At 44.5% G+C, this 27,822-nt stretch overlaps 1 protein-coding gene across 1 annotated transcript in view; it reads left to right on the top strand.

The window, feature by feature from the left end:
- LOC134492030 (zinc finger protein 493-like) overlaps positions 1 to 22,828 on the top strand; it is a 32,331-nt gene extending 9,503 nt beyond the window's left edge. The window contains 4 exon segments of the mRNA XM_063296153.1: positions 2,021 to 2,147; positions 5,306 to 6,581; positions 17,496 to 17,499; positions 20,637 to 22,828. Of these exon segments, the coding sequence (XP_063152223.1) occupies positions 2,021 to 2,147; positions 5,306 to 6,581; positions 17,496 to 17,499; positions 20,637 to 22,385 (3,156 nt within the window). The 3' untranslated portion in view covers positions 22,386 to 22,828.
- The last annotated feature ends 4,994 nt before the right edge of the window (positions 22,829 to 27,822 follow it).

The raw sequence follows: 27,822 nt of genomic DNA, 5'->3' as shown, positions 1-27,822 counted from the left end.
CAGGGCAAAGAGTGCTTACAAGAGAGCTGCAGATGCTCAGAGACAAGAGGGGCCAGTGATTGTGGTAGGAGACAAAGTGTGGCTCTCTACCAAGTTTTTGGCTTCTACCAGACCCTCCAAGAAGTTGGACTCTAAGTTTGTGGGCCCTTTCACTGTGGTACAGCAGATAAATCCAATGGCTTATCGCTTAAAGCTGCCGGCATCCATGAAAATCCATCCAGTCTTTCACAGAGCCTTGCTAGCCAAAGACCCTCCCCCAAGTACCTTACGATCGCAACTGCCCCCCCCTCCAGTAATTGTGGAGGGGGAGGAGGAATATGAAGTTGAGGAAATTCTGGACTCTAGGAGGAGGGGAAGGGGCATCCAATATTTCATACACTGGAAAGGGTACCCTGAGGAAGAGCGCACGGAGAATGCCAGAGATGTGCATGCACCAGCGCTGGTTCATCGATTCCATCAGCTTTTCCCTCACAAACCCAAGCCTCGCACTCTAGCAGAGATTCCTCACTTGACTGAGCAAGCAGAGGAATCCCAAGCAGAGGAGTTCTTAAGTTGGCAACCTCCACCTCCGCCTGAGGCTCTGAGGCCAGAGACAGAGGAGGAGGGAGAGCTGCAGCCCTCCACCTTGGGCATGCATTTCCCAAGGGGGAGGGGGGATGACTCTTCTAATTATCTAGCTATTTTGCAGCAGCCACCTGGGCCAGAAGCGTTATCTGACCTGGAGAGCAGCACTGATTCGTCCTTGGAGGAGTTTTCCTTTGAAGAATTTCCCTCTATCCAGGGGGGAAAACGCATGCGTAGTACTGAGGAGTTAAGCAGCCATTCAAAGAGACACAGATCGGACCCGCCTTAACCTATGGGGTTTATCTGTCTGGGTTTTTCCCACGCTTCTTCAGTTTGTTAGGATTTTCTGTCTAATGTAGCAGTAATAAAGTACTAGAGATCTATTCCTTGTCTCAGCGTGGTTCCTGGCTGTTAGGACATTACGTGACCGAAATCCTAGGCAAGCATGCTGGCGAGTGAGAGCTGTGGGTGGCTGAGGGCCACGGGTGGGCTGGCAGGGAACACGCAGGGGGTGGGCAGGCAGGCACTGTCGAGTGTGGGTGGGCTGGTGGGTGTCGGGGGCAGGTGCTACAGAGAATGGGCAGGCCAGCATGAGCTGCTACAGAGCGCAGACCAGCATGGGGGTGCTGCAGAGTCATAGCAAGCTTCCTCGGGAGAAAAAGCAGTGGAAGCGACTTGCAATCTTCCCTGCTGGCTTCTTCATTGACTTTATTTCTGGGAAGCCAGCAGGGAAGGTCACAAATGGCATTCACATGGCTGTGGCTCACTGTGACATTGTAATTACAAGCTGGACACCCGAGCACCCAGATCGTGATTGTGTGACCGCGGGGACAGTGCAATGGCCAGAGGTCTGAGGACTGGTCATACAGGTAGTCCTCACTTAATTCGTTTAGTGATGGTTTGGACTTAACGGTGCTGAAAAAACGACCTACAAGCAGCCCTCTCATGACCATCGCAGCGCCCACGCAGTCACGTGATCACAATTTGGGCACTTGGCAACTGGTTCGCATTTATGGCCATCACAGCATCCCATGGTTATGCGATTGCCATTTTTTACCTTTCTGGCAAGCAAAATCAATGGGAAACCGCATGATTCATTTAATAACCATGTAGCTCACTTAATGCCCATGGTGATTCGCTTAATGACCACTGCAAAAGGTAGGATTCGCTTAATGACAGCTTCACTTAGTTACTGAAACTCTGGTTCCTATTGTGGGTGTTAAGTGAGGACTACCTGCAAGTCCCCCTCCTTCAGCGCTATTGTAACTCTGAACAGTCACTGAATGAGTGGTTGTAACCTGAGGATTACCTGTAGTTTATCATATCGGAAAAGGAGCATTTTCTCTTTTGCAAAACTCTGCATTTAAGACCTGGGAGAGAGCTTCTTGGGACTTCTGTTGAGAAATGTACCTTTGACTTTTATAAATGTTTTATAAATGTTTCCTTTGACTCTTAGGGCTTGGTATCCTTTGAGGAGGTGGCTGTGTATTTCACAGAGGAGGAGTGGACATTGCTGGACCCCAGCCAGAGAGCCTTACACAGGGAAGTCATGCTGGAGAATTCTAGGAATGTGGCCACTCTGGGTAAGGACCTGCTTTGCTCTGGGTTTGGTTAATTGTGGAAAGCTTTCTGTTGTCCTATGCACTCAGAAAGCACTTTTTCTCTAGAGGAAGGACATTCTTTCTCATTTTGTTTTGGTTTGTTTTTATATCATCCTGAATAAATAAATGAAACACAGCAAAGTATTACATAGAATATAAGGATAGAATAGAGTGGGAAGGAGGAAAACCAGGGCTGAGCACAGCATTCCACTATAGTTGACCTAATAAAGCATTTAATTGATCCTCTGTGAACTTTATTTTTTATTTTATATCCCACCTTTATTATTTTTATAAATAACTCAAGGCAGCAAACATATCTAATACTCCTTCTTCCTCTTATTTTCCCCACAACAACAACCCTGTGGGGTGAGTTGGGCTGAGAGAGGGTGACTGGCCCAAGGTCACCCAGCCTCCTTTCATGCCTAAGGCAGGACTAGAACTCTCAGTCTCCTGGTTTCTAGCCCAGAGCCTTAACCACTAGAAAGTCTCTGAGGGTTGTGGGGGAGGGTGTAGTTGGTGGAAATAATGGTAGGGTGGAGAAAGGAGCTATAAGGGAGAAAAAAGGATAGTTAATCATAAAATAAAGCCTCCCCTTATTTTTATTTGAAGAATGTTTAATGATACGATAGTCTGGAATTTACTGTTGATATTTTATTTTTATGTTAATTGGTATTATTGGTAAGCAAGACTGGAGCAGCAAAAATATATGACAAAGGGTGAATAATGTAGGACGGTTTTATATAAATGTTAGGGGTTCAGGGATGTGATAAAAAGAGCTAGAATACAGCTGGTTTTTGAGATGTTTAAACATGAAAGTTAGACTCAAGGAGAAATATTTTGGTAGATCATTTTGGGGAGGGTCTAATAAGTAGTAACTGTTCTATTTTAAGCTAATACAAACCTTATGGTAGAAAAAAATCTGATTTTAAAAGAAGACTTATTTTCCTGGAAGAGAAGTTTGATAATAAAATAATAACATTAGCTGATGTATATGTTCTAAATCAGAATCAAATTAGATTGATTCAAAAATTTCATTACTTTTTCATAAATCTGGCTAAGTGATTGGAAAAGGAGGAAAAAAGTGTGTAATATTTTATAGAGACCAAGAAGTTACCTCCCAAAGTTTATTGTAAAGCAAAAATAACTGAAAAGAATATGCTTTAAACAGTGAAGGAAAGAAGATATATTAAGGAAAAGAAGATAATATAGGTCACTTACAGAAGTATTTGTAAAAACTATATTTAATTATTTAAATAATTATACACCTCTGCAAACCCAACAGAAAAAATTAAATATTTCAATAAATTGAATCTTCCTCTGATTTGCAGCAGGTCTTATATGCACTTTTTTCATCCACAGCCTCATTCACATCATCATTCCATCAGTTATACCTCCTCCTGCTTCCCATTAGCATAACTCCTCACTCTTTTGTTATATCAATTCCTTTCAATCTGTTCTGAAGGAGCGGTTTCCGTATCCTCTACCTCCACTTTCTAAAAGGAATTGTATATAAGAGCCATATAAAGTGTAAAAAGCTAAATATATACATCAGAGACACAGAAGGCCTAAACTACATAAAAAGCGAGAATCTTAAAAAGGAATAGGAATATCAGAAGGGTATAGGGCAGCATCTGTATATATTGTATGTGAAAAAGTATATATTTAATAAGGCAAATCAGATGCATATTGAGCCTAGTTTATATTGTTGTGTCCCAAGCACAGACAGAATCACAATCTTGACACATTTGCAGCACCGCTGCACAGAATCTGATAATGCTAAATTTTATGGCAGGGTTAATATCTGAGAGCAACAGGGAGGTGAAAAATTGTCCTGTGCGTCCTACATATTTACATAGCAATATTAGGAAGAGACTGATGCAAATGTTTCTATAGTCCGAGCATTGGAGGAGCATGGGCTCTGTTGTTTCTCTATGTCCAGAGTCGGAGGGGCACTGCCGCTCCAAGTAGGGAGTCTTCCTTTATTGACCCTCAAGGACTGCTGAGGGGAAGGCATGCCATTTAGTGCCAGAGTGAAGGCCCTTCTGTGCTTAGGGACATCCTTCTGTGCCATGGGGGAGGAAGACGACTTGATGGATTCACTAGCAAGAAAGTTTGGGGCCCTGCGTAGGTCAGTTTGGTGTTCTATATCTGTTATGTGCTGTTTGAAAAGCATTTTGCTCTGATCATGAGCCACGTTATATAGAAGACCTGGGGAGCAGCCCAAGGATGACATTTTTAGTGGCCACTGCACGCTTCTACACAGATTGGAAGTCGTCATTCGTCATTAATCGGGCATGGCCGTGGGGAAAGAAAGATAATCTGACCAATGGTTGAATATGGGCCACCAGATTCTAGCTTCTACTTTCATGAAACCTGTCTCCAATCGCAAGGTGGCATTAGAGAGACAATTGAGGATTTGAAGAGATGATCTTAGAAATTTGGATTATGTGAAATTGGAGAAGGGACCCAGATGGGCAGTACTGAGGAGTACAAGGCAGTGATTGATGGCAAATTGGCCTTTTCTAAAGCAAGAGTTCTACAGATGCTCTGCAAGCAGTTTTTGTTCCAGCCAGTGCTGGAATTTCCATTGTAGATGCCTTGCATAGACTTGCTACTTGCGTTAAGGATGGTAATAGGTCTATAATTAGCAGGGTCACACTTTTTTCTCCTTTGCAATAACAATTGCAAGCCCACAGTCCTTGGGTGTCACTGGTGTTCATGTTGGCAGGTCTTCTATACCTTGACTAGGTAGACTATATAGCGTAAGGCATTCCTGAAATTGTATTTGGTATAATAAATGTGAAGGCATCGGTTGATGTCCACAATTCCTTCATATATTTTGTTCTAAATCCCCTCTTCCTCCTGATTATCCAGTCTTCAGGCAATCAAAGAGCAGTGTTTTATCACAAGGAAAAACAAAAATACCCCATAAGATTAAGTGGAGAATAATCCAAAAGTCGTTTGAATTTAGGCTAGGTTCATAATTATACATTGTAGGCATTCCTGAAACTATATCTGCTATAATAAATGTACAAAGAGGAATCCAACAAAATCTTGAATATGCAGAAATATTGGATGTAGCATTTTTTTGTAATGAACATCGTGATTAACTTTTTTCTCTTTTTTTTTCTTCAAATCAGGTTATGAGCAGGAGCATGAGAGTTACAAGGAGCCCAGCATAGTGCTATTACAAATTATGAAGCCTGAAGAAGGGATGTTTGGAAATCGGGGGGAATCACAAAGGCGTAAGAAAAGGTGCATAACAAATGGAGGGGTGAGATCTCCGTCTGGATCCAGTGAAGTCCATGACCTCCCAAACCAGCAAGTTCACCAAGGAGAAGAAAAGGGAAAATACTGCAGATGTGGCAAAACAGACAAAGAGACATCTGATTTCAGTAAACATTCTACAACTCAGAGTAAAGAGGAACAATATCAATATCAAGAACATGGCCAAAGTATCAGTCATATCTCTTCTCCTGCTTTACATCACCAATTGTACATCAAAGAGACACCACATGCATTTATAAATTGTGGGGAAAATTTCAGTTTGAGCGGTCATCTTATTTCCCATAAAGAGGAGAAACTGTATGAGTGTGGAAATGGTTTCAGTAAGAAGCAATTGCTTATTTTACCCCAAAAAGTTCTCCCAAGCAAGAAGCCATATAAATGTCTGCAGTGTGAAAAGACTTTCACTCAAAGAGGTAACCTTCTCATACATGAAAGGATCCACACAGGGGAGAAACCATATGTATGCTTGGTGTGTGGAAGAAGATTCACTAGGAGTGGTCACCTTACAAGACATAAAAGAATTCACACAGGGGAGAAACCCTATAAGTGCACTGAATGTGGAAAGACTTTTAGTCTGAGAGATAGTGTTATGAGACATAAACGCTTACATGCAAGAGAGAAACCATATAAATGCATGGAACGTGGAAAGAGCTTCACTTACAGCAGTCAACTTGCTTGCCATAAAAGCATTCATACAGGGGAGAAACCATATAAATGTCTGGAGTGTGGAAAGAGTTTCAATAAAAGTAGTTGCCTTACATACCATAAAAGAGTGCACACAGGAGAGAAACCATATAAATGCACAGAATGTGAAAAGAGCTTTAGTCAGAACAGTCACCTTACAAAACATAAACGAATCCACACAGGAGAAAAACCTTATAACTGCCTGGAGTGTGGTAAGAGTTTTACTTACAGCAGCCAACTTATTTACCATAGAAGGATTCATACAGGGGACAAACCATATAAATGTATGGAGTGTGGAAAAAGTTTTAGTGCAAGCTCACATCTTACATATCACAAAAGAGTGCACACAGGAGAGAAACCATATAAATGCACGGAGTGCGGAAAGAGCTTCAGTCAGAACAGTAACCTGATGAAACATAGACGAATCCATGCAGGAAAGAAACCGTCATAACTCATACAGGACCCACGTGGAAAAAACAAATATGTTGACTGTAGGAAGACGTATAGTCAAGAGTTTTATCCTTATGAAATGTAAAGCAATCTATGAAGTAGAATCATAAAAATGCCTGGGGTATGGAAATGTTTCAAACAGAGCACTGCCCTAACTTTTCATAAATGGATCTGTTATAGGAGATAACTCTATAAATACTTGGGGAGTATGCAGAAAGTTCAAATTCCCACACTTATTCATGAAAGAAAACACAAGAAAAAAAATGACAAAAGTACGTGAAAGGTGAATCATCTTCCTAGCATTTTCCCGCTATTGTGGGGTCTGCTTTTCAAATCCTGAAATGCCACTTTGCCCAATCCGCATTCTCAGGGCACAGACCCTCAATTTGCATGTCCTTATTGATGGTGTCTTGCCATCTCTGTTTTGGTCACCCATGTGGCTGCCAGCCATCAATTTTACGATGGTAAACTATTTTGGCGACAGTGGAAGGTTCTGCTCTAAGGACATGTCCATACCAATGAAATTGACTTACTTTCATCATCTCTGACACGCCTAGTTGTTGGATGGCATCATTTGTGGCATGATCGAGCAGGGATATGCCCGATATCCAACGGAGCACACACATTTCCATAACATGGAGGCAGCTCTCTATACCCTTTGTTGCTGCCCAACACTCGGTTCTATACAGTGCCACAGGGCGAGTGATCGACTTACAGATCTTAGATTTGAGACAGGTTGGTATTTGTCACAAAGCACACCGGTGAGTTCTTACCAGCATAACCAGGCCACATTCACCCTCGCTCGAACATCACCACTGATGCTGTCACCTTGGAGATGGGAGCCAAGGTACCAAAAGATATCCACTTTTAAGATTTCTCAATTTATTTGAAGCATCCCATGGGTGGTTCCAGTCTCTAGGTACTCAGTTTTCTTTATGTTCAGGTGGAGTCCAAAATGGCTGAGGCGGTCATTCCATGCCTGTACTTGCCACTGCAGCTCATTCCTAGTAGTAGAAGCCAGCTTGACTTCATCAGCGTAGAGTATGGTCCAGGGTGCATTTCGCTGCAGGTCTTGTGTAATGGTATCCATGACTAATATAAATAGGAGTGGTGACAGCATGGAGCCTTGTTGTACTCCAACCATCACCATAAAACTGTCAGGCCAGCTGAGCATCGCACATGGCTACTAGTGTTCTTGTATAGCATTTTGACCCAGTCGATGACTAATTTAGGCACCCCGTGATCATGAAGGGTATACCAAATCGGTGTGGAACATGGTCAAAAGCCTTTTCCAAGCCCAGGAATGCCATATGCAATGGTTGGGTCTTCTCTTGGTGTTTATAAGCTGGCGAGCTACAAAAATGGCATAGGTAGTCCCACATCCTTTGACGAAGCCACATTGATTGACAGTGAGTTGGGCAATGTTGCAAATGCGCTGGTCCAATTTTTTTCCCAAGATCTTCATAGTAGGGGACAAGAGGCAAATTGGGTGGTAATTGGCACAGTCAGCTGGGTCACCATGTTTTTAAATATGGGGAGGGGACTGTTACACTTGACCAATCAGTTGGTACACAGCCATTACTCGTTATGGCATTAAAGAACTTGGTCAGCCAATGTATCCCTGTATCACAGAATTCCTGCAATTTCCAGAAATCTGCAGGTAGATCATCAAGTCCTGGGGCCTTCATGTTTTTCATACTATCTACTGCATTAATGACTTCCGTAGTAATAATGGGCAAAATTGGTCCATAGGTTGGTGTGCCCACCGGAATCGGTGGGTGTGGGAATTCAGTATTGGATATCTTGTTAAAATGATCATGCCAAAGATTGCAGAATTTCCTGCTTGCCCTGAAGTCTTCTGCAATCCTTGTCCTTTATGCACATATAGTGCTCAATGTCTTGGGCAGCCTTCTTTTGTGCTTTGGCCAGGCAGTAGATGTCCTTCTCCCCTTCTCATTTCCAGACGATCGTATAGGTCTTGGTAGTGTTCCGTCTTGGCTTTGTCAACAGCCCTCTAAGTTTCTCCTTTGGCAGCCACATAATACTAATTTTTCTCAGTCTTATCTGTCTGCCATTTCTTAAAAGTTCTCTTATTCTCTTGCGCTTGTTTGGTCCACAGCCACGCTTGCTTGTCAATATGTCAGCGGCCTGGTTGCATGACGCTGAGGATTTCTCTGGCGATGGTGGCAACAGAGTCACAGAATGCCGTCCATGTGGTGTCACTCGAGGTGGTATTAATAGGTGGAAATCTGATTTTCCTGATCATTGCTTCTTTAAGGTTCTGTAACTTCCACCATTTGATCTTCTCAAATGAAAGGTGAATGAAGAGGGATATAACAGCACTGTTGAAGTAGGTGATCAGATCAAATAATAGATGTCGCACAGAAAAAGGGAAATATTTGACCTCTGTTGACCTAGAGGGGCAGAGTTGGGTTGAAAGGAAGGTGGTAAATATCATGAATAACTACCTTAGCTGACTCACTCTTAAAGTAGGAATAACTTCCTCCTCCCCAAATGTCCACTTTTCTGCAGCTCTCTAAAAAGTTGGCTAGAATGCTTTTTCCCTTGATTCAAGAAGAATAAAATATTTGGGTATTTTATGCTTAGGAGCACACTACTTTCTTGTACTATATTTGTTGCTAGAACTGGGGATGAATTTCATTCTCTTTTTTTATCCTGCATCTCCAGATAGAGGTGAGTTGCTTCAAATTAGTGTTGTGTTTTCTTCATTTTTCAAAGACATTTAAAGGTGGAATATGAAATGAAGAATGAATCTAGGAAACTTGAAACCACAAAGTGAACAGGGAGCACTGTGGTTTATTTTGGACTTGCTCCCTCAGATGAACCTCTTTTATTCTTAATTTCTCCACCATTGTCCACTTTCTGGGGTAATTTTTTCTGGAGTCTGACTCCTTTGTCTTTCCACTTAAAGACTTTTTTTTAGCAACATTTGTGTTCTTTCTCTTTCAATGGCTTTATTTTTGTTTGCCATCATTTGCCATTCAGTCAAAGCCATGCTGTCAGCTGATGTGATATACTGTGTTGAGGTTTTGTTTTATGCCTGTTTTATATTCTATTGTATATTCCTTGTGAGCCATCAAGAGACCTGTGATTGTAGCATGATATAAGTTTGATTAAAAAATAAAAGGTCTTTATTTATTTATTTATTTATTTATTTATTATTTATCAAATTTTATCACCACCCATCTCCCCCCACAAGGAGGGACTCTTGGCAGTGTTAGAATAGAGACTGAGTCAGAGGATGAATGGGACAGCTGGGAAAAACAACTAAGTCAAGCCGAGGAAAAAACTGAAGAAGACTTACAATTAAAGAAAAGCCTTGAGTGGGAAGAAGCAGAACAGCTGAAGGAGCCAGGAAGTGAATCGGGTTTGCCACCACCCATCAGTGCTCGAGAGCAGCGTGCGGCAAGGAGGGCTGAGCAATGAGAAGCCTGATTGGCTCCTACGCAAAAATGGCGGGAAAGCCGAAGATATAAAGAGTGCCAGAAGCCAAAGCCAGTTGTCAGAGACAACCGTTCCTCTCTTCAGCCTCACGATTTCTCCTCAGCGTGTTCAGAGCTGTCTTTGAATTCAGAAAGCAGCCTTGATAACCCCGATCTTCCTGTAGAGCCTGTCATTCTTCCGCCTGCCTCTCCATTTGTCTTGGCTCCTAATTCCGCATTTCCTTAAGGACTTAATTACCTCAGCAGTCACTGCCGTTTCTCTGCCTTAGAACACTTTGTGCAGTGGGGCTTCACCTGTCAGCCTCTGACATCATCATTCAATTGTCAGCTCCTGAATTCAGCCCTGTTGTAATTATATCTATACCTTTTGCCCCAGCATCGTATACTTACCTTTGATTCCTTCGAAAAGCCACTGTCACCGCCTCACCTTAGTCTATCTCAGTTCTCCAGTTCTACCATCGATTCATCTTGTTAAATACTCAGATCACCAGATTCCTCTACCTCAGCTTCTGTGTTAAATCTACTCCCTCGGAACCACCCTGTTTAACGCCTCAGAGTCAACGGCTTCTACAATCTTCAACCAATTGGTAAAATAGTACAGTGCAAACAATCCATTTACTCCTCAATTGTATTCTGTCTGTTGCCTATGACTTTCTTTGTTTATACCTTGATTTTAAGGATCAATTTTCCTCAGAGTTAATTACCTTGTACGTAGAATCCATTCTTTTCCTATTCAGAATTCCATAGTGAATTCAGTTTCAAAAATTTAAATAATAAATTTCTGTTAATTATTATTAGACCTTCCACTGAGATAAAATTAGCTTAATAAAGAATTGTTATTAATTAATTCAGAGTCTATTGACTAAACAGGACAGGCAGTTAGATACACATAATTTTAGTCTGCAATGTGGAAAGCGAAGAGGGACAGGCTCTCCCCCATTGCTCTCATGCTGCTAAGCAAGATAGAATGTCCTGTTGGATTTCTGTCTTGCTCGGCTTTCAACTCAGCTGCCCTTTAGAAAAAATGGGCTACCTGGAGAAGTGTTTCGTTGGTGTTGTTTGGGGGCAGGCAGGAAGTCAGCTTTTATGCATGTGCACATGGGAAGACAAAAGACTTGCGTTGGAGAGGGAAGGATAGCTAGTTGCCTCCTGCATGGATCACTTTCAGACCCCAGTGACAATGATGTATAACCAGGGAGGGGAAGAACAGCATCAAGGCAGAGCAGATGGGATGGCTGAACCCAATTGTGAAAACCCCACTCTAAACGCCACCCTTCAGAGATTACGTTGACCCTGACCCTGTTGGCCTTTTGCAAGGCTGCAAAGACCTGGTTATGGGCCTGGGCCCCCAAGTGTATTAAGGGCCCCATTTCTTGGCTATATTAACATATATGGCAATAGTTTTATGTGGCAACGATATATATTTATTTTGTATCGTTTTATGTTTTTATGATTGTATGCTGCCCAGAGTCACTTGTTGAGATGGGTGGCTATAGAAATCAAATAAATAAATACATAAAATAAAGGAGTAGGAAAAAGCTAAGAGCTGCATTCTGTATGTTTTTAACTCTATTGTCTGATGAGCACTACCTCCTATAGAGACCTAATTCTTGTTTATATAAATTGGCATCTTTTTATATCATTGTGGCTCCCACCTTTCTGGCAGATCAGTATTCTCTTGTGATCTGCCTAGAACTTAATATCTTTTCATGAAATTTTGTTTATTGAAAATCCTTTTTAAATGGCTGTTTTAAGCAACTCTTTATCTACAATAGAATGGGCTGCATCAATAGAGGTATAATGTCAAGATCACAGGAAGTGTTAGTACCACTATGCTGCACTGGTCCACTCACACCTGGAATATTGTCTCCAGTTCTAGTTGCCACAATACAGGAGCTGAAAAGTGTGCAGAAAAGAATGACGAAGATGATAAAGCTAAATCATATGAGGAGTGATTAAGGGAGCTTGCTACATTTTGCCTAAAGAAAAGAAGGCTAAGGCTAAAGATAGCAGTCTTCCAGTACATGAAGTAATGTCAAGAAAGAGAGTGTGGTTATATTATCCAGAGCACCAGAAGGCAAGACAAGAATCTGGGTGGCAGCTTTATAGTGAGAGATCCAAACTTGAAATAAGAAGGAATTTCCTAACTCAGAGAACTATTAAGCAATGGAACAGCCTGCCTCTTGAAGTGCTCCGTTACTGGAAACGTTCAGGGATTGGAAAAGAGAAGATTGGACAACTGTTGTCTGAAATGGTCTGAGGACTCTTGCACTGGGCAGTGGGTTGGACTAGAGGACCTTCCAACCTTATGGTTCTATGCCTGTTTCAAATCACCCCACAGCATTTCAATGCGATTTAGATCTGGGCTTTGACTTGGCCATTCCAGAACTCTCCGTTTCTCTTTTTTTTTTTTCCCAGCCATTCCTTGGTGGATTTGCTGGAATGTTCAGGGTCATTGTTACAAGGTCCACTTTTGGTTGAGTTCCAGTCTTTTGACAGATGATCTTACATTATGCTCAAGCACCCACTGGTACAATGAAGATTTCTTAGTGGATTCTATGATGGTGAGATGTTACACAGATGGTATATAATTCCATCTAGGATTACCAATATGGATAAAGCATATAACCACAAATTTTGGAAATATGGTAACAAAGAAGGTATATTTTATCACATGTAGTGGTCATGCAAAAATAAAAATTCAAAAGTATTGGAAATACATTTTAAAAATCCAAAAAATTGGAAAAAATTTGAACTAAAAACAGAAATATTTCCATTAATTCCAGAAAATGTAAATGACTAATACAATTTACTAAGATATATGATGACTGCATGAAGAACAAACCTAGCACAGCACTGAAAAAGAGATACCTTGCCTATAACATCAGGCTGGGTGACTAAAAGTGGAGAACATGCTGCAATGGCAAAACTGACAGTATATATCCACAATAGAAAGTTAACTAGGAATGGCTCCCTTATATACAATACTAGAAAATGCGTGACCTGTTAGGTCATCATTTCAGAGAGATTTCCGTACCTAAACAGAGAAACAGAATGACCATGAGCTGGCAAAAAAGCAGTGGTAGCAAGAATGACTTCTGACTTCCTGCCAACTTCCCCATTGAGTTTCCTTGTGGGAAGCTGGCAGAGCGCCTCGGATATCTTCCTTCCCTACTTCCCCCTTCTTTTCCTCCCTCCCTTCTACACCTTTTGCACACCCCCTCACTCCCTCCTCCACCCAGCAGCAGCCAATTACCTGCCTGCTAGCCTTGCAACTTCCTGCTGGCTTTGATTGAGTTTAAACTTCCTGGTGGCTTCCCCATTGACTTGTGGGAAGCTGTCAGGGAGCATTGGAAATGATCACATGACTGCAGCTGACTGCAGCAGTGCGGCTGCACTGAAGCAGCAGCAGTGTGGCTGCACTGAAGCAGCCACAACTTCCCCAAATAACACTCCCACTGGAGTAATGGGTCTTGGCATTCTGTAAGTTAGCCTATTTGAAGTACCTTGGTTCAAAAATTGTTGCCCTCTGATGCACTCTTTCACCTAATTGAAGGTTACAAACAATCAAACAGACATGAGAGTTTTAGTAGTATATAGATATCACAAAGCAAGGCAGATGCAAATTTCAAATATCTAAAGAGTGGTTAGTAATTGGGGAATGGAATGGGAGGAGAGGATGTCAATTACCATTGAAAGGTAATTTACTTTTCATTATGTTTTTTAAACATTTAAATGTAGCAATCTTTTATTCTAGCTTGCTGTTTTATTTTTTCTGTATTTCTGTATTTGTTTTTTTCTACTTTCTTTGTGTTTCAATATTTTAACAAAAATATGAATTATATAAAAAAATGTATAGCAGGATTCCCTTCAGAAGTCTAAAATGCTTGGAAAAGCTTAATGAAAAAGAGGAAGGGGATTGCCAGCAACAAGGTGGAGGGATTCAGTTATGACAGCAATAAATGCTCCACTAAAAGATTGCCCATACACACGTGTTACCGGCTACAGGTTTCACTCTCCCACACCATAGCTTCCATCGCCCTCCCTGGATCCCCTCCCAAGACTGCTTGGAATCCTCTCCTCTTCAAACCCTTTGAAAGAGCTCCAGAATCCACCCAGGAACTGCACACATTCAGGTCCCCGCAGCTTCCTCCCTTCAGAGCGGGACAGACGGAGCATGCCCGGGACAGCTTTGCCGGCGGCCCTGCAGTCGTAAATTTTGCAGAGGGATTCTGTTGTCTCTGCCTCAACTTGGATAAAGGCCAGCTTTGTTTTGCCTTAAACACCAAACTTACATGATTCTATTGGTTTGGCAGAGCATCTCAGATAAGCCTAGTTTCACTTTGTTAACCCAACCTAGCCGTGGGGGTTTATTGAACATAGTTTGTGTCTTTAACAGATCTAAGACTGAATTCCCAATTCTGGCAAGCTAGAATGAAACAATGCACATTTTAGTTCATAAATTGTTGCTTAGGGTAATTGTCATCTACTCCATAAGCCATCATTTAAAAAAATAGCAGCTTAGTGGAGAGTATGAACTTAGTCACATCTCCTTCCCAGCCATCTTTAATTACAATGTTTCACAGGGTTAGTGATGACACTGATTAGCTAGTGTTAGACAACACAGTATGGTCTGATGTTTTAACAAACTATGTAAGAATTAGATAATTCTATTACATTCTCAGGAGCCAAAGAAACCATGAAAAAAATCACACATAGAAACTGGAATATAGTAGGAGAAAGCAGAGGCGGCTCTAAACGAGCTGCCACAATCATTTCCACAGCTCCCAGTGGTCAGTAGCAGTTCTTAAACATTGGGGTGGGATTTCATAGGATAATCATACAAAGATTAATGACCCAAACCATGGTTCTTGCTCACAGTCAGGATATACAGGACATCATAACCCATTTAACACACATAAAACTCTGTGGTAGCTGATCACTGTTTGTGCTAGAGATAAAAATAGTTTACCACTAATTATCCTAGAATCAGCCTTTTCCACCTCACAACGATGGAATTTAAGTGGACTTCGAGACAAACTGTTAACCTTAAATGATAGTCACTAATACAATAACTTTCAGCCAATTTCCTCGTATTCAGGATGTGATCATAAGACACTTTCTGCTGCCCCAAGAAAGCTGCGTCGGGGAACAGCATCATAAAATCCTAGGGTTGGAAGGGGCCATGGAGGCCTCCTAGTCCAATCCCTGCCCAGGACAGGAATTCTCAGTCCTCCGAGAAAAATCCGGCCTTGATTTCAAAACCTCTACCGAGGGAACCCAACGATTTCAGGCAACACGCTCTTTCACTGACATTGACGGCCAGGAAAATCCTCAATATTTTCCCATGTCGCACACCTTTCCATTTTCTCGAAAAGAAAAAGATGGAAACAAGAGAGACGAGGGTGTGTGTGTGTGTGTGTGTGTGTGTGTGTGGCATAACTAGAAGGACCTGCAACCGTCCTAGAACGCATGGGAGCAGCAGCACTACTGGGACCCGTCCCCAGGACGTGCGACAGCCCGACCATAGCTCCCACCCCGCTCCCTGGATCCCCTCCCAAGACTGCTTGGAATCCTCTCCTCCAGAATCCACCCAGGAGCTGCACTCACACAGGTCCCGGCAGCTTCCTCCCTTCAGAGCGAGACGGACGGAGCCCGGGACAGCTTTGCCAGCAGTTGCTTGTGGCGGAGGGAGGCGGCTGCCGGGACCAGGAGGGGAGGGGGCCGTGGGGGGGGCCTCTCTAGGAAGAAGCGCTCTCTCGCCCGCCGCCCGAGGCCCCCCGAGGCGGAGGGGGCGGGGCCAGGGGGGCGGGAGCGGAGAGCCGCGGGCGCGTTGCTGCTGCGCTTCCCGGAGCGAGGCCGGGAGAAGCGCGACCCCGCCTGCCCGGGAGGAGTCCTTTCCCGGGAAAGCCGGGCAGGGAGCCTGAAGGGTCCGCTCGTCCGCAGCGACGCGGCTCGGCGTCCCGGTGAGATTTCGGGAGAGGCTGCTCGCCAAAGGCGGCCGGGAAGGAGAGGCGCCCAGCAGACGCCGCCGGGGAGGCTCGGCTCGGCTCGGCCCGCGAGATGGCCTCGCCGCGGCCCGGAGCGGGGGGAGCCGCAGGACGAGCCCCCGCCGCCGCCGCCGCCGCGCCCGCGGAGGGAACGGCGCTCTGGCCGGCAGCCGGGCGGGGGGGCCTCCCCGAGGAGCCCCTGGGCGGGGGGGCGCAGCGCTTCCGCCGGCTCCGCTACCGGGAGTGCCAGGGGCCGCGGGGCGTCTGCAGCCGCCTGCAGCAGCTGTGCCGGGAGTGGCTGAAGCCCGAGCGGCGCAGCAAGGCCCAGGTGGTGGACCTGGTGATCCTGGAGCAGTTCCTGGCCGTGCTGCCGGCGGAGATGGCGAGCTGGGTGCGGGAGTGCGGCGCGGAGAGCTGTTCGCAGGCGGTGGCCCTGGCCGAGGGCTTCCTGCTGAGCCAGGCGGAGGCGGAGCGAGGGCAGCGGGTGAGTGCGGGGCCGGGGCCCCTGGAGGAGGGCCGTCCGTCCTTCGTTGACCCCTCGCCCGCCTCGAAAGCAGCTTCTAGCAATAGGGGAGCCTTCTGTTTCCCTCCCTTTTCAGCCACATATTTCTGTCAGCCCGTCCGGATTATTCCACAGGAGGAAGGGGAATCCCAAGGGTATCTGCACCTCCACCCGTGGGTATAAGATGGTCCAGCTTTGGAGGCAGAGGAGAATCCCCTCCTTCCAATGTTCGGTTGTTTTAACTTCTGTTCTTCTTTGGTCCTGGCTGTTATTGCAGATGCAGGAGCCACTGAGGAAGGAGGTTGTGGTGCCTCCTGAAGGCAGGGAAGCTCTCCCTGGTCCCTCTTTGGAGCAGCTGTGGGGAAGGATCTCTGAGGAGGATCCAGCTGGGGTCCCGCTGCCACGTAAGTGAAGGTTGGTTCTGAGGCAGTGAAGCCTGAGGTGCTTTCATTCCTGTGCTGCTTCTACACAGAATTCTGGGCTGGCATTAATTGACCGGGCTTCCCTTAGCTGACTCAGCCAGCTTGCAGACATTTTCTCCCTTTCTTTCCTTTTATCTCAGCCACAGGCAATGGAAGGCTGTTGATGGCAATTGCTGAAATACCTCCTCTTTGTGGTGGAGCTGCAACAGCTCAGGTAGGGGAGCTTCACCGGGGCAGGAGAACGTTTGGGGGCCCAGTTTTGTCACGAGATTTAATGCAGAGCCCATTAAGGAGGTCAAGTCTCGATCAGGGTTCGGCTTAGTCCTGCTTTCAAGATGGTTGTTTAAACAGAAACTACCGAAAACCAATTTGGAAAAATCAAATTCATTGATGTAAACTGTTGTTAAATTCCTTGTTGTTAAATTCCTTGTTACAGGACCTTATTTTAAAATAAATCCCTCACTGTCTGAGGGATGTGCAAGAAGAGGTGTTAGAAGTTCAAGATGAATTGTGCCAGGAAGACATTCCAGCTATGTAGTTGAGTCATTTCCCCACCAGGCCTAAGGTGCGCCCATGTGCGTACGCATGGTACTCATCAAACCCCCAGACGTAGCAAAAAGCCAAGTGCATACAAAACTAAGTAACCCCAAACTCATAACTGTAAATGTGACATCATGACACTCGGGGGTTGTGAGAAGTCTTGCACAAGCTTGCCACCTGGGATTACCTGCAGCAGCGAGGCTCGCTCAGCATGGACGTGGTGTGGATCGGGCAGTTGCTCCTGGGGGAGGTGTCTTTTGCCCAGACCAGAGGCAGGTCCATGATTATAGTTAACTGTATTTTTAAAAAATCTATTTTGAAGTTATTAATAATTGAAGTTTTAGTAAGATCAGAATACATTCAGGGAAGAAGAAAAGTATGAGGGAAAAAGTGGAGTTGAGCTATCTAGATGCTTTCTGTATATGTCCTAACAGTGAGAATCACGCTGAGACGAGGAGTAGGTCTCTAGTGTTTATTACTGCTACATAAACAGAATCCTAACAAACTGAATAAGCGTGGGAAAAACCCAGACATATAAACCCCAAAAGCTAAGGCGGGCCTGATCTGTGTCTCTTTGAATGGCTGCTTAATTCCTCAGTACTACGCATGCGTTTTCCACCCTGGATGGGAGCCCCTTCCTGCTCGCCATCATTACTCATGACAGTATAACTGCCGTTAGTTCAGGTGACTCAGTTGTTATGTGAAGTGGTCACTAAGTGAAAATGACCGTGACTGTGCTTACAATTCTACTTCAGCTTTCCTTTGCTTTACCGCATTAGAAGAATATGAGCCCAAACAGCTGGGTGAGCCCAAATGGTGGGAAAGATTTTTGGAACTTGGCTCATGAGGAAGCCAGGTAAAAGGGCAAATCTTATAGCCCTTTTCCCCCCACTCCCCCACCCTTTGGAATGCTCACCCTGGCACTGGGATAATTAGGAAGAAGGGAATTAATGTTTGTATTCACATTCATTGGAGACGAAGGGATTACAAGAGAGTAAGTAGGCACTCAGTGGGTAATACACACTGAAAGGAATGCACCAGCTGTTTGCATAGCATGCTGGTGGGTGCCAGAGGCTTAGGAGGCAAGCTAAAGCCTTTACTGTGAAGCTGATTAGGGTCTTGTCAGTGTCAGGCAGCAGCACTAGTGTTTCAGTCAACAATTAAGGTCAGGGAGGCAGACAAAACAGCTCAGAAAGAGATAACTTCTTTAGGCAATCTCTCTGCACTGTTGTGGGGGGGGGAAGGGTCAGGCACAGGACAACGCATACTCACTGACTTTAATGGCGAACGCATGACTCACAGAGACCTGCAAAGGTCACAGATTCAAGCATTGGTCACACAGTTACGTTTTCATCTCGGTCGTAACTGAATTGTTGCTGTCCAAGGTGTCGTTAAATGAGAATTACTTGTATTACAGTATTCAAGTTTCTGTACTTTAAGAAATATATGTAATGCTTTTTTTTCTTAATTTTTTTTTCTTTCGTTACAATATCAGTACAATATAATATCAAATTAAAAGAACAATTTTAAATCTATGCAAAATATCAGTTGCAATTATCAGTTATCAGTGAGTCGCAAGTTTATATAATTTGATCTGTAAGCATGTATATGTGGGGCTAGCTTGGTGTTGTGGTTAAGGCGTCAGGCTAGAAACTGGGAGACCATGAGTCAGCTGGGTGGCTTTGGACCAGGCGCTATCTCTCCCAGCTCTCGGAAGAAGGCGAGGGAAACCACCTCTAAAATTGTTGCCAAGGAAACTGCAGGGGGCAGTTGCCCGGAATCGAAAACAACTTGAAGCCACAACTTTTAAATGAGTATGTGAGATGCTGTTACACTTTCTAGTTCCTAAACTTTAACTAATAAATATGTAAACATTTTAACATGTCGCTAACGCGTGTGTTTTCAATTTGTTCATATACTCGTATTGTGGTGGATGAATTTGTACTTGAGTTGGGAAGAGCTGCCCCAAGCAATTTTTTCCACACGTGGCTTGTCTGAAAGTAGAGGGAACATTGTGCTAGGCAGGTGGACAGGGTGCTACTGCTCCTTTGAGCACTTTTGCTGCACCATTTTGGACCAAGGGAAGGGTCCCCAAGGTGGCTGCATTGCTGTACCCTAAGCTGGATGTAAGAATTCCATCTTTGTGCACTTCTCTACAACATCTCAACCATAGCGACTCTTTGGAGAGGCAACTACAAAACCTGGTACCGTTTCATGTCAGAAAAGGAGGTTTCTTTCAGTTGCAAAGCTCTGGTTTTAGGATCTATGAAATATGGGAGAGAACTTGCAAGTCCTTCCTGGGACTTCCATTGAGGAACGTTTCCTTTGACTTTCAGGGCTCGGTGTCCTTTGAGGAGGTGGCTGTGTATTTCACGGAGGAGGAGTGGGCGCTGCTGGGCCCCAGCCAGAGAGCCTTACATGGGGACGTGATGATGGAGAATTTTATGAACGTGGCCACTCTGGGTAAGGGTCTGCTTTGCTCCAGGTTGAATTAATTGTGGAAAGCCTTTTGTTTTCCAAGTGCTGAGAAAGCACCTTCTATCATCTCAGAGGCAGAACCATAAATAAAAAAGGAAGCTTGATTTCTTCTAGGCATACAAAGAGGAACCCAGCAAAATCTTGGATATGCAAAAATAATGGATGCAGCATTTCTCTGTGATGAACCTAATTATTAACTTCTTTTTTTCCCTTCAGTTTATGGGCAGGAGCATGAGAATTACAAAGATCCCAACGTAGTGCTATTACAAATGCTCAAGTCTGAAAAGGGGATGCTTGGAAATCAAGGGGCGCTTCAAAAGAGTAGGAAAAGCTGCATGAGGAACAGAGAGAAGAAATCTCCTGGTCACAGTGAAGTCCATGACCTCCCAGCCCAGCAAGTTCACCAACAAGAAGAAAAGGGAAAATATCTTGGATGTGGCACAACAGACAAAGAGACATCTGATTTCAGTAAACATTCTACAACTCAGACTAAAGAGGAACCATATGAACATCAAGAACATGGGCAATGTCTCAGTCAAACCTCCTTTCTTACTTTATATCACCAGTTGTACATCAAAGAGACACCACATACATTTATAAATTGTGGGGAAAATTTCAGTTTGAGTAGTCATCTTATTTCCCATAAAGAAGAGAAACTGTATGAGTGTTGGAAGGGTTTCAGTAAGAGACATTTGCTTATTTTGCCCCCAAAAGTTTCCCCAAGAGAGAAACCCTATAAATGTACAGAATGTGGAAAGAGCTTCAATCAAGACAGTTACCTGAGGAAACATAAGAGAATTCACACAGGGGAGAAACCATATACATGTTTTAAATGTGGAAGGAAGTTCAGGGGAAGTGGTAGCTTTATTACGCATGTAAGAATTCACACAGGGGAGAAACCATATAAATGTTTGGAGTGCGGAAAGAGTTTCAGACAGAACAGTGTCCTTATTTGCCATAAAAGGATTCACACAGGAGAGAAACCATATGAGTGCACAGAGTGTGGAAAGCACTTCAGTCAGAACAGTAACTTTATCAAACATAAAAGAATTCACAGAGGGGAGAAACCTTGTAAGTGCACAGAGTGTGGAAGGAGGTTCAGTCAGAAAAGTCTACTTGTGCAACATAAAAGAACACACACAGGGGAGAAACCCTATACTGAATGTGGAAAGTTTATAACACATAAAAGGGTGCACACTGGAGAGAAACCTTATAAATGCTTGGAGTGTGGAAAGAGCTTCACTTGCAGCAGATACCTTACATACCATAAACGGATTCATACAGGGGAGAAACCATATAAATGCATGGAGTGTGGAAAGAGTTTCAATGCAAACTCACATCTTACAGATCATATAAGAGTGCACACAGGAGAAAAAACATATAAATGCACAGAGTGTGGAAAGAGCTTCAGTCGGAACAGTGTCCTTACTCGCCATAAAAGGATCCACACAGGAGAGAAACCATATGAATGCACAGACTGTGGAAAGAGCTTCAGTCAGAACAGTGTCCTTTCTTGCCACAAAAGGATCCACACAGGGGAGAAACCATATGCATGCACAGAGTGTGGAAAGAGCTTCATTCAGAAAAGTCTACTTGTGCAACATAAAAGAATTCACAGAGGGGAGAAACCCTGTAAATGCACAGAGTGTGGAAGGAGGTTCAGTCAGAAAAGCCTACTTGTGCAACATAAAAGAACACACACAGGGGAGAAACCCTATAAGTGCACAGAATGTGAAAAGAGGTTTAGTGTGAGATGTAGCTTTATGCGACATAAAAGGGTGCACACAGGAGAGAAACCCTATAAGTGTACAGAATGTGAAAAGCAATTTAGTGCAAGAGATAGCTTTATGAGACATAAAAGGGTGCACACCGGAGAGAAACCTTATAAATGCTTGGAGTGTGGAAAGAGCTTCACTTGCAGCAGATACCTTACATACCATAAACGGATTCATACAGGGGAGAAACCATATAAATGCCTGGAGTGTGGAAAGAGCTTCACTCGCAGCAGATACCTTACATACCATAAACGGATTCATACAGGGGAGAAACCATATAAATGCATGGAATGCGGAAAAAGTTTCAGTGGAAACACACATCTTACAGATCATATAAGAGTGCACACAGGAGAGAAACCATACGAATGCACAGAGTGTGGAAAGAGCTTCAGTCGGAAAAGTGTGCTTATTTGCCATAAAAGGATTCACACCGGAGAGAAACCATATGAATGCACAGAATGTGGAAAGAGCTTCAGTCAGAACAGTGTCCTCTTTTGCCATAAAAGGATCCACACAGGTGAGAAACCATATGAATGCACAGAGTGTGGAAAGAGCTTCTGTCAGAACAGTCACCTTATCAAACATAAACGAATCCACACAGGAGAGAAATCATAAAAAAGCAAGTGAACTGTAGATTCAGGGTCAGTTGGAAGAGTCCCTTTATAAGACAAAATGGAATCTATCTGGGAAAACTAAAGAAATGTCTGGAATGTGGAAATGGTTTCAAAAGGGGTCCTGCCCTTCCCAAAACAGGTCCATTGTGGGATACATTATAATTGCTGGGAATGCGGAGAAAGTTTGAATACCAGCAGTGGACTTTTTGTTCAAGAAACAGGAGGGAAAAAACCCCCTAACTGAATATGTGAGTTTGGATGAGCTACATAGATCCTAAAAAGTGGAGTGTGCAAATACTGTATATTATTGAACATGAAATGATCAATTTAGGTTAGAAAGTATATCAACCAATGGAGCAAAGAATAATAGGACTGCCATCTTACCAAACTGTATAAATGAGTGGAATGTGGAAAGGGTAGTGATGGCTGAAACTTCTTCAAGGTGACCTGATAAAGCACAGCTTGTTACTTGACAAGGAATCACAATCAGCGCAAAATAATATCTCTGATTTGTTCATCTAACAAGTGAAGGCGTATTTCGAGTAGACTTCCAGTGAGATGCACATAAGAGATGAGAAGCTAGAGCTGAACTTGACCGTCATGACTTCCTCCATCCAGTCATTACTGGCAGCTTTATAGAGCTGGCTTGACGTTTTTTCTGACTGTTTTTTCTTTCAACCTACAACACTAATATTCCAGGTAATCCAAGTCTTGGTGGCCTTGCTTAGCTTCTGAAATCAGCCTAGGTTGATAGCTGCTGTAATTTATTGAGGCCTAAGATTACCTGAATATACACTCACAAGCAATTCCTATGAGAAAAGAAAGATGGTGGTAAAGGAAATTTGTGAAATGGAATCACTGAAACGATATGTGAAACAGGAGAAAAGAGGGAGAGATCCCCAAAGAAGAGTACAATAGTCAAATAGTCTGGAGTTACAGAGATGGTGTCAGGAATATTCAAAATGAGCTGAGGTTTGCAATGGATGTTCAGAAAAAGGACCTATTTGATTGAGTTCTAAATGAAAGCTGAAAAATCATCAGTGTGTCAGGTGCGTAATGTATCGGGTGCTTTGGAAATTCAGTTGGGCCCTTACAGATGATTCTTTCCTCTTGAAAGTGTACAAAATCCATCTTTGAAGCTTCGCACTGCATTTCCTAATGTGTGCTGTTCTGTGAAGTCGGTTTATTTACAACTGAAACACCTGCCTCGAATTAGGTTTTTCCTTACTGGCTTAAGCTACTTTTTTCCCCAGCTGGTTTGGCTTCCCTAATCTTGGTCAACTATTTTAAGTCTGCCTGGAGCCAGACGCTTCACGAGAAATTAAAATCTTTTGGCTTTTCATGGTCTGGAATCTCCCTGGTGGGCCATGAGCATCTTTTGGCCAATCTCAAGCAGCATGCTGTTGATGTGGAGATGCAAATGGACATGTCAGGTTTTGCTACAAAGGTTTTTGAGTTGGCGGATTCGACCTTGGGGGACCTGGGGGTGGCGACAACCGACAGGAAGCTCTGGCGTGGGCTGATCCATGAAGTCACGGAGAGTTAGAAGTGACTGAACAAATAAACAACACAACTCATTTATTCTACCCTGCTAGGGACTTCAGCTGCAGAACAGTCCCCAAATTCTGAATGGCTTTATCCTTGGCCAGGTCTAATGCCCTCTCAAGAACTGTTACTGAGGGGAGAACGTGAAACATCCCATCCAAGCTGCGACTGCCCATGACATGGAGGAGCAGTTGAAATGCTGGATCATGTGTGATGTTCTGTTCTTTCTACGTTGATGCTCACCAGGAGTAATTGCTAGAGATCCCCCTTAATAATGCAGAGAACCAGCCATTGCAATGTGTCCTTTTTAGCTCTTTAAGTTATTATTTTATAAATTATTCTATTTTATATCATAGTATAGTTCTGAGAGTTAAAATATTAAATACATTTTATTGTAAATTTCAGTTATATGATTTTGTATTTCATATTAGTTATTTTTATTTATCTTCAGTTACTATACTATATTGATTTGATTATGTGCCATCAAGTCATTTTCAACTCCTAGCGACCAGATTGATAGATTTTCTCCATGACAATCTGTCTCTATCTTGTTCTTTCAAGTCTCCCAACCGCGTACTCATCGCTAAAGTAACTGAGTCCATCCACCTTGCTGCTGGTCATCCTCTTCTCTTTTCTTCCGCCTTTTCCAGCATTACAGCCTTTCCCAGAGAGCTGGGTTGTTGCATGATGTATCTGAAGTAGGGTAACTTGAGCCTGGTCATTTGTGTCTTGAGTGGGAACTCTGGATTGATTTGTTCAATAATCCATCGGTTTGTTTTCTTTGCTATCATGGCATTCATCAGCATAGCGCAGGTTATTGATGTTTTTTTCTCCGATATTCTTGTACTCATCTTCCAATCCAGCTTTCCTTAATAATTTTTCAGCATATAGGTTGAATAAATGAGGGGAGAGTATGCAGCCTTGTCCCATTCCTTTGGCGACCTGGAGCCAGTCTGTTTTGCCAAGTTCTGTCCATACTGTGGCTGACCTGTATATACGTTCCTCATGAGGACAATGAGATGTTCTGGGATCCCAATTTCTCTGAGCACTTTCCACAGCTTGACGTAATTGACACAATGAAAGGCTTTTCTGTAATTGAAGAACAACATACTTTTTGGTATTCTTTGGCTTTTTCAATGATTGAAAATGCATCAGAAATAATGTGTCATGTTCCTCCACCTTTTCTATAGCCACCTTGAACATCTGGCATCTTTTTTTCCATGTAGGGTTCCAATCTGCATTGGATGATCCTAAGCATTATTTTGCTAGTGTACTGTACAATAGTTTGCACACACTAATTTTTTTTTTTGGTGCTGGAATGTAAATTGACCTCTTCCAATCAGTTGTCCACTGTGGTGGTCTCCAGATGTGCTGTCATAGCTTCGTTAGAGCTTAACTGATTCTTCTGTTGCTTGCCTTATTCCAGTGGGTATTGCATCAGTTCCTGTAGCCTTCCTACTTGGTATAATGACTATACTAGTGTTACTGAAATTACAAAAATCTCTATTCACTTTTGTTTTTAAAATCTTAAATTTACAGTCTTAATGGCATTGGTATTATGATTTTGTAGTTTCTGCTAGTGATCTGAATTTTAGTCAGTTCATCTATAGGTTAGACCAGGGTTTCTCAGCCAGGCTTCTATGGAATCCTAAGGTTCCATGAGAGGTCACTAGTGGTTCCCTGAGAGGTCAGGATTTATTAAAAAAATTATTTCAAATGCCTCGTGTGTGGAAAAAGGTTCAGTCAGAGCAGTCACCTTAGGAGATATAAAAGAACCCACACTGGGGAGAAGCCCTATCAGTGCACAGAATGTGAAAAAAACTTTAGTTTTTGTGGTAGTTTTATAGTGCATAAGATGTGGCTAGATTAAAGTCTTTGAGACATCTAGTTGATATTGCCTTCAACTAGACGTCCCGAAACTGCAAAGACAGAATTACAGTAGGAACATGAAACAGAACATGGGAAAGCTCAACACAGTGGAAGATGAATTGAAACCTCTACAAATTGACATCTTAGGCATAAGTAAATTGAGATGGGCTGGGATTGAGATCATACTGTTTATTATTCTGGACGTGAAAAACAGAAGGAACAGTGTTGCTTTTCTAGTTAGGAAGGGTATAGCAAGAACAGTACTTGGCTACAATGCAATCAATCACCAAATAATAACAATTAGACTTCTAGTCCAACCCCTGCCCAGGACAGGAATCCTCACTCATCCAAGACACATGGCTGTCCAACCTTGATTCTGAAACCTCCAGCGAGGGAGCCCGACTTCAGGTAGCATGCTCTTTCACTGACTTTGACAGCCAGGAAAATCCTCAGTCTTATCCTGCGTCTCATAATTTTCCATTTTCTCGAAAACAAAAAAAAGGAAGCAACAAGCGTGGTGTGGGGGGGAATAACTAGGAGGACCCGCAACTGTTTGTCCTTGAACTCCTGGGAGCAGCAGCATTACTGGGACCCGTCCCCAGGAGGTTCGACAGTCCGACCACAACACCCCCCTCCCTAGATCACCTCCCAAGACTGTTGGAATCCTTTCCACGTCAAATCCCTTGAAAGACCTCCAGCAATCACAGCAGCTTCCTCCCCTCAGAATGGAACGGAGCATGCGCGAGAGAGCTTTGCCAGCTGTTGGCTCCTGCTGGAAAGAAGCGGAGGTGGTAGTGACCTCCTGGGACCTTTAAAAGGGGGGCGGGGGCCGGCGCGTGGCCTCTCTAGAAAGAAGCACTCTCTCGCCCGCCGGTCCGAGGTCCCTGGAGGCGGAGAGGAGAGGAGAGGGGCGGAGCTGGGCGGGAACGGAGAGCCGCGGGTGAGTTGCCGCTGCGCTTCCCAGAGCGAGACCGGGAGGAGCGCGACCCCGCCTGCCCGGGAGGCCCCCTTTCCCGGGAAAGCCGAGGAGGAGGTGGGGGGGGGGGCGTCCCCAAGACAGGGGGAAAGCCCCGCGCGGGCAGGGCGAGGCGCCGCCCGGCCGGTCCCGCTTCGCTCCCTCCGCCTGGAGAGCCCCGCTGGGTCTCCTCGGCGCCGGCGCGATCCGGGGAGCTTGGAAAGCGCCTTCCCCGCCCGCTTGCCCAACAGGGCGCCTCCCGCGGTGGCCTGTCCCGGCCCTCCCGGCCTCTCTCTCTTCGGGGTTGGAAGGGCGCTTCTGTGCTGTGGCCTGGGAGGAGCGACTGGGGCTGGCCGTGGGATCGAGTCCGTCCGCTGGTGAGGGAGCCGGAGGAGCGGAAGGCGAAGCAGCGCTGAGTGGTTTGCATTTGGGTTGGTGGCCCTGGGCGGCATGGCGAGCGGGCGGCCCTATCATGGGAACTGATCAAGGGTTGCTTCTCAGAGGCCTTTCCATTGCTGTGGGATCGCTCAGCCTTTGCTTCACCCTGTCCTTCCAGCAGGGCTTAGTGGGGAAGCTGGAAGCCAATTCCTTTGCATGTTGAGTATCTGCTTGTCCACAGCGAGGCGGCTCAGCGTTGGGAGGCTCTTTGCCAAATGCGGCCAAGAAGGAGAGGAGCTGAATAGACGCCACCGGGGAGGCTTGTCCTGACTGGCCCACAAGATGGACTTGCCACTGACTCAAGGAGGAGGAGCAGCAGAAGGCCCCCCTGCCACTGAGCCCGAAGAGGGAGGGGTGCTGTGGTCTGGAGCCGGGCAGGAGGGCTTCCCTGAGGAGCCCCTCAACTCAGAGGTTCAGCGCTTCCGCAGGTTTTGCTACCAGGAGTCCCAGGGGCCCCGGAAAGTTTGCAGCCGCCTGCAGCAGCTGTGCCGGGAGTGGCTGAAGCCAGAAAGGAGGACCAAAGCTCAGGTGGTGGACCTGGTGATCCTGGAGCAGTTCCTGGCCGTGCTGCCGGCGGAGATGGCGAGCTGGGTGCGGGAGTGCGGCGCAGAGAGCTGTTCCCAGGCGGTGGCCCTGGCCGAGG

Source organism: Candoia aspera, chromosome 2 (assembly GCF_035149785.1).
Source record: "Candoia aspera isolate rCanAsp1 chromosome 2, rCanAsp1.hap2, whole genome shotgun sequence".
Taxonomy (NCBI): Eukaryota; Metazoa; Chordata; class Lepidosauria; order Squamata; family Boidae; genus Candoia; species Candoia aspera.
This window is presented reverse-complemented; position numbering and strand designations above follow the sequence as displayed.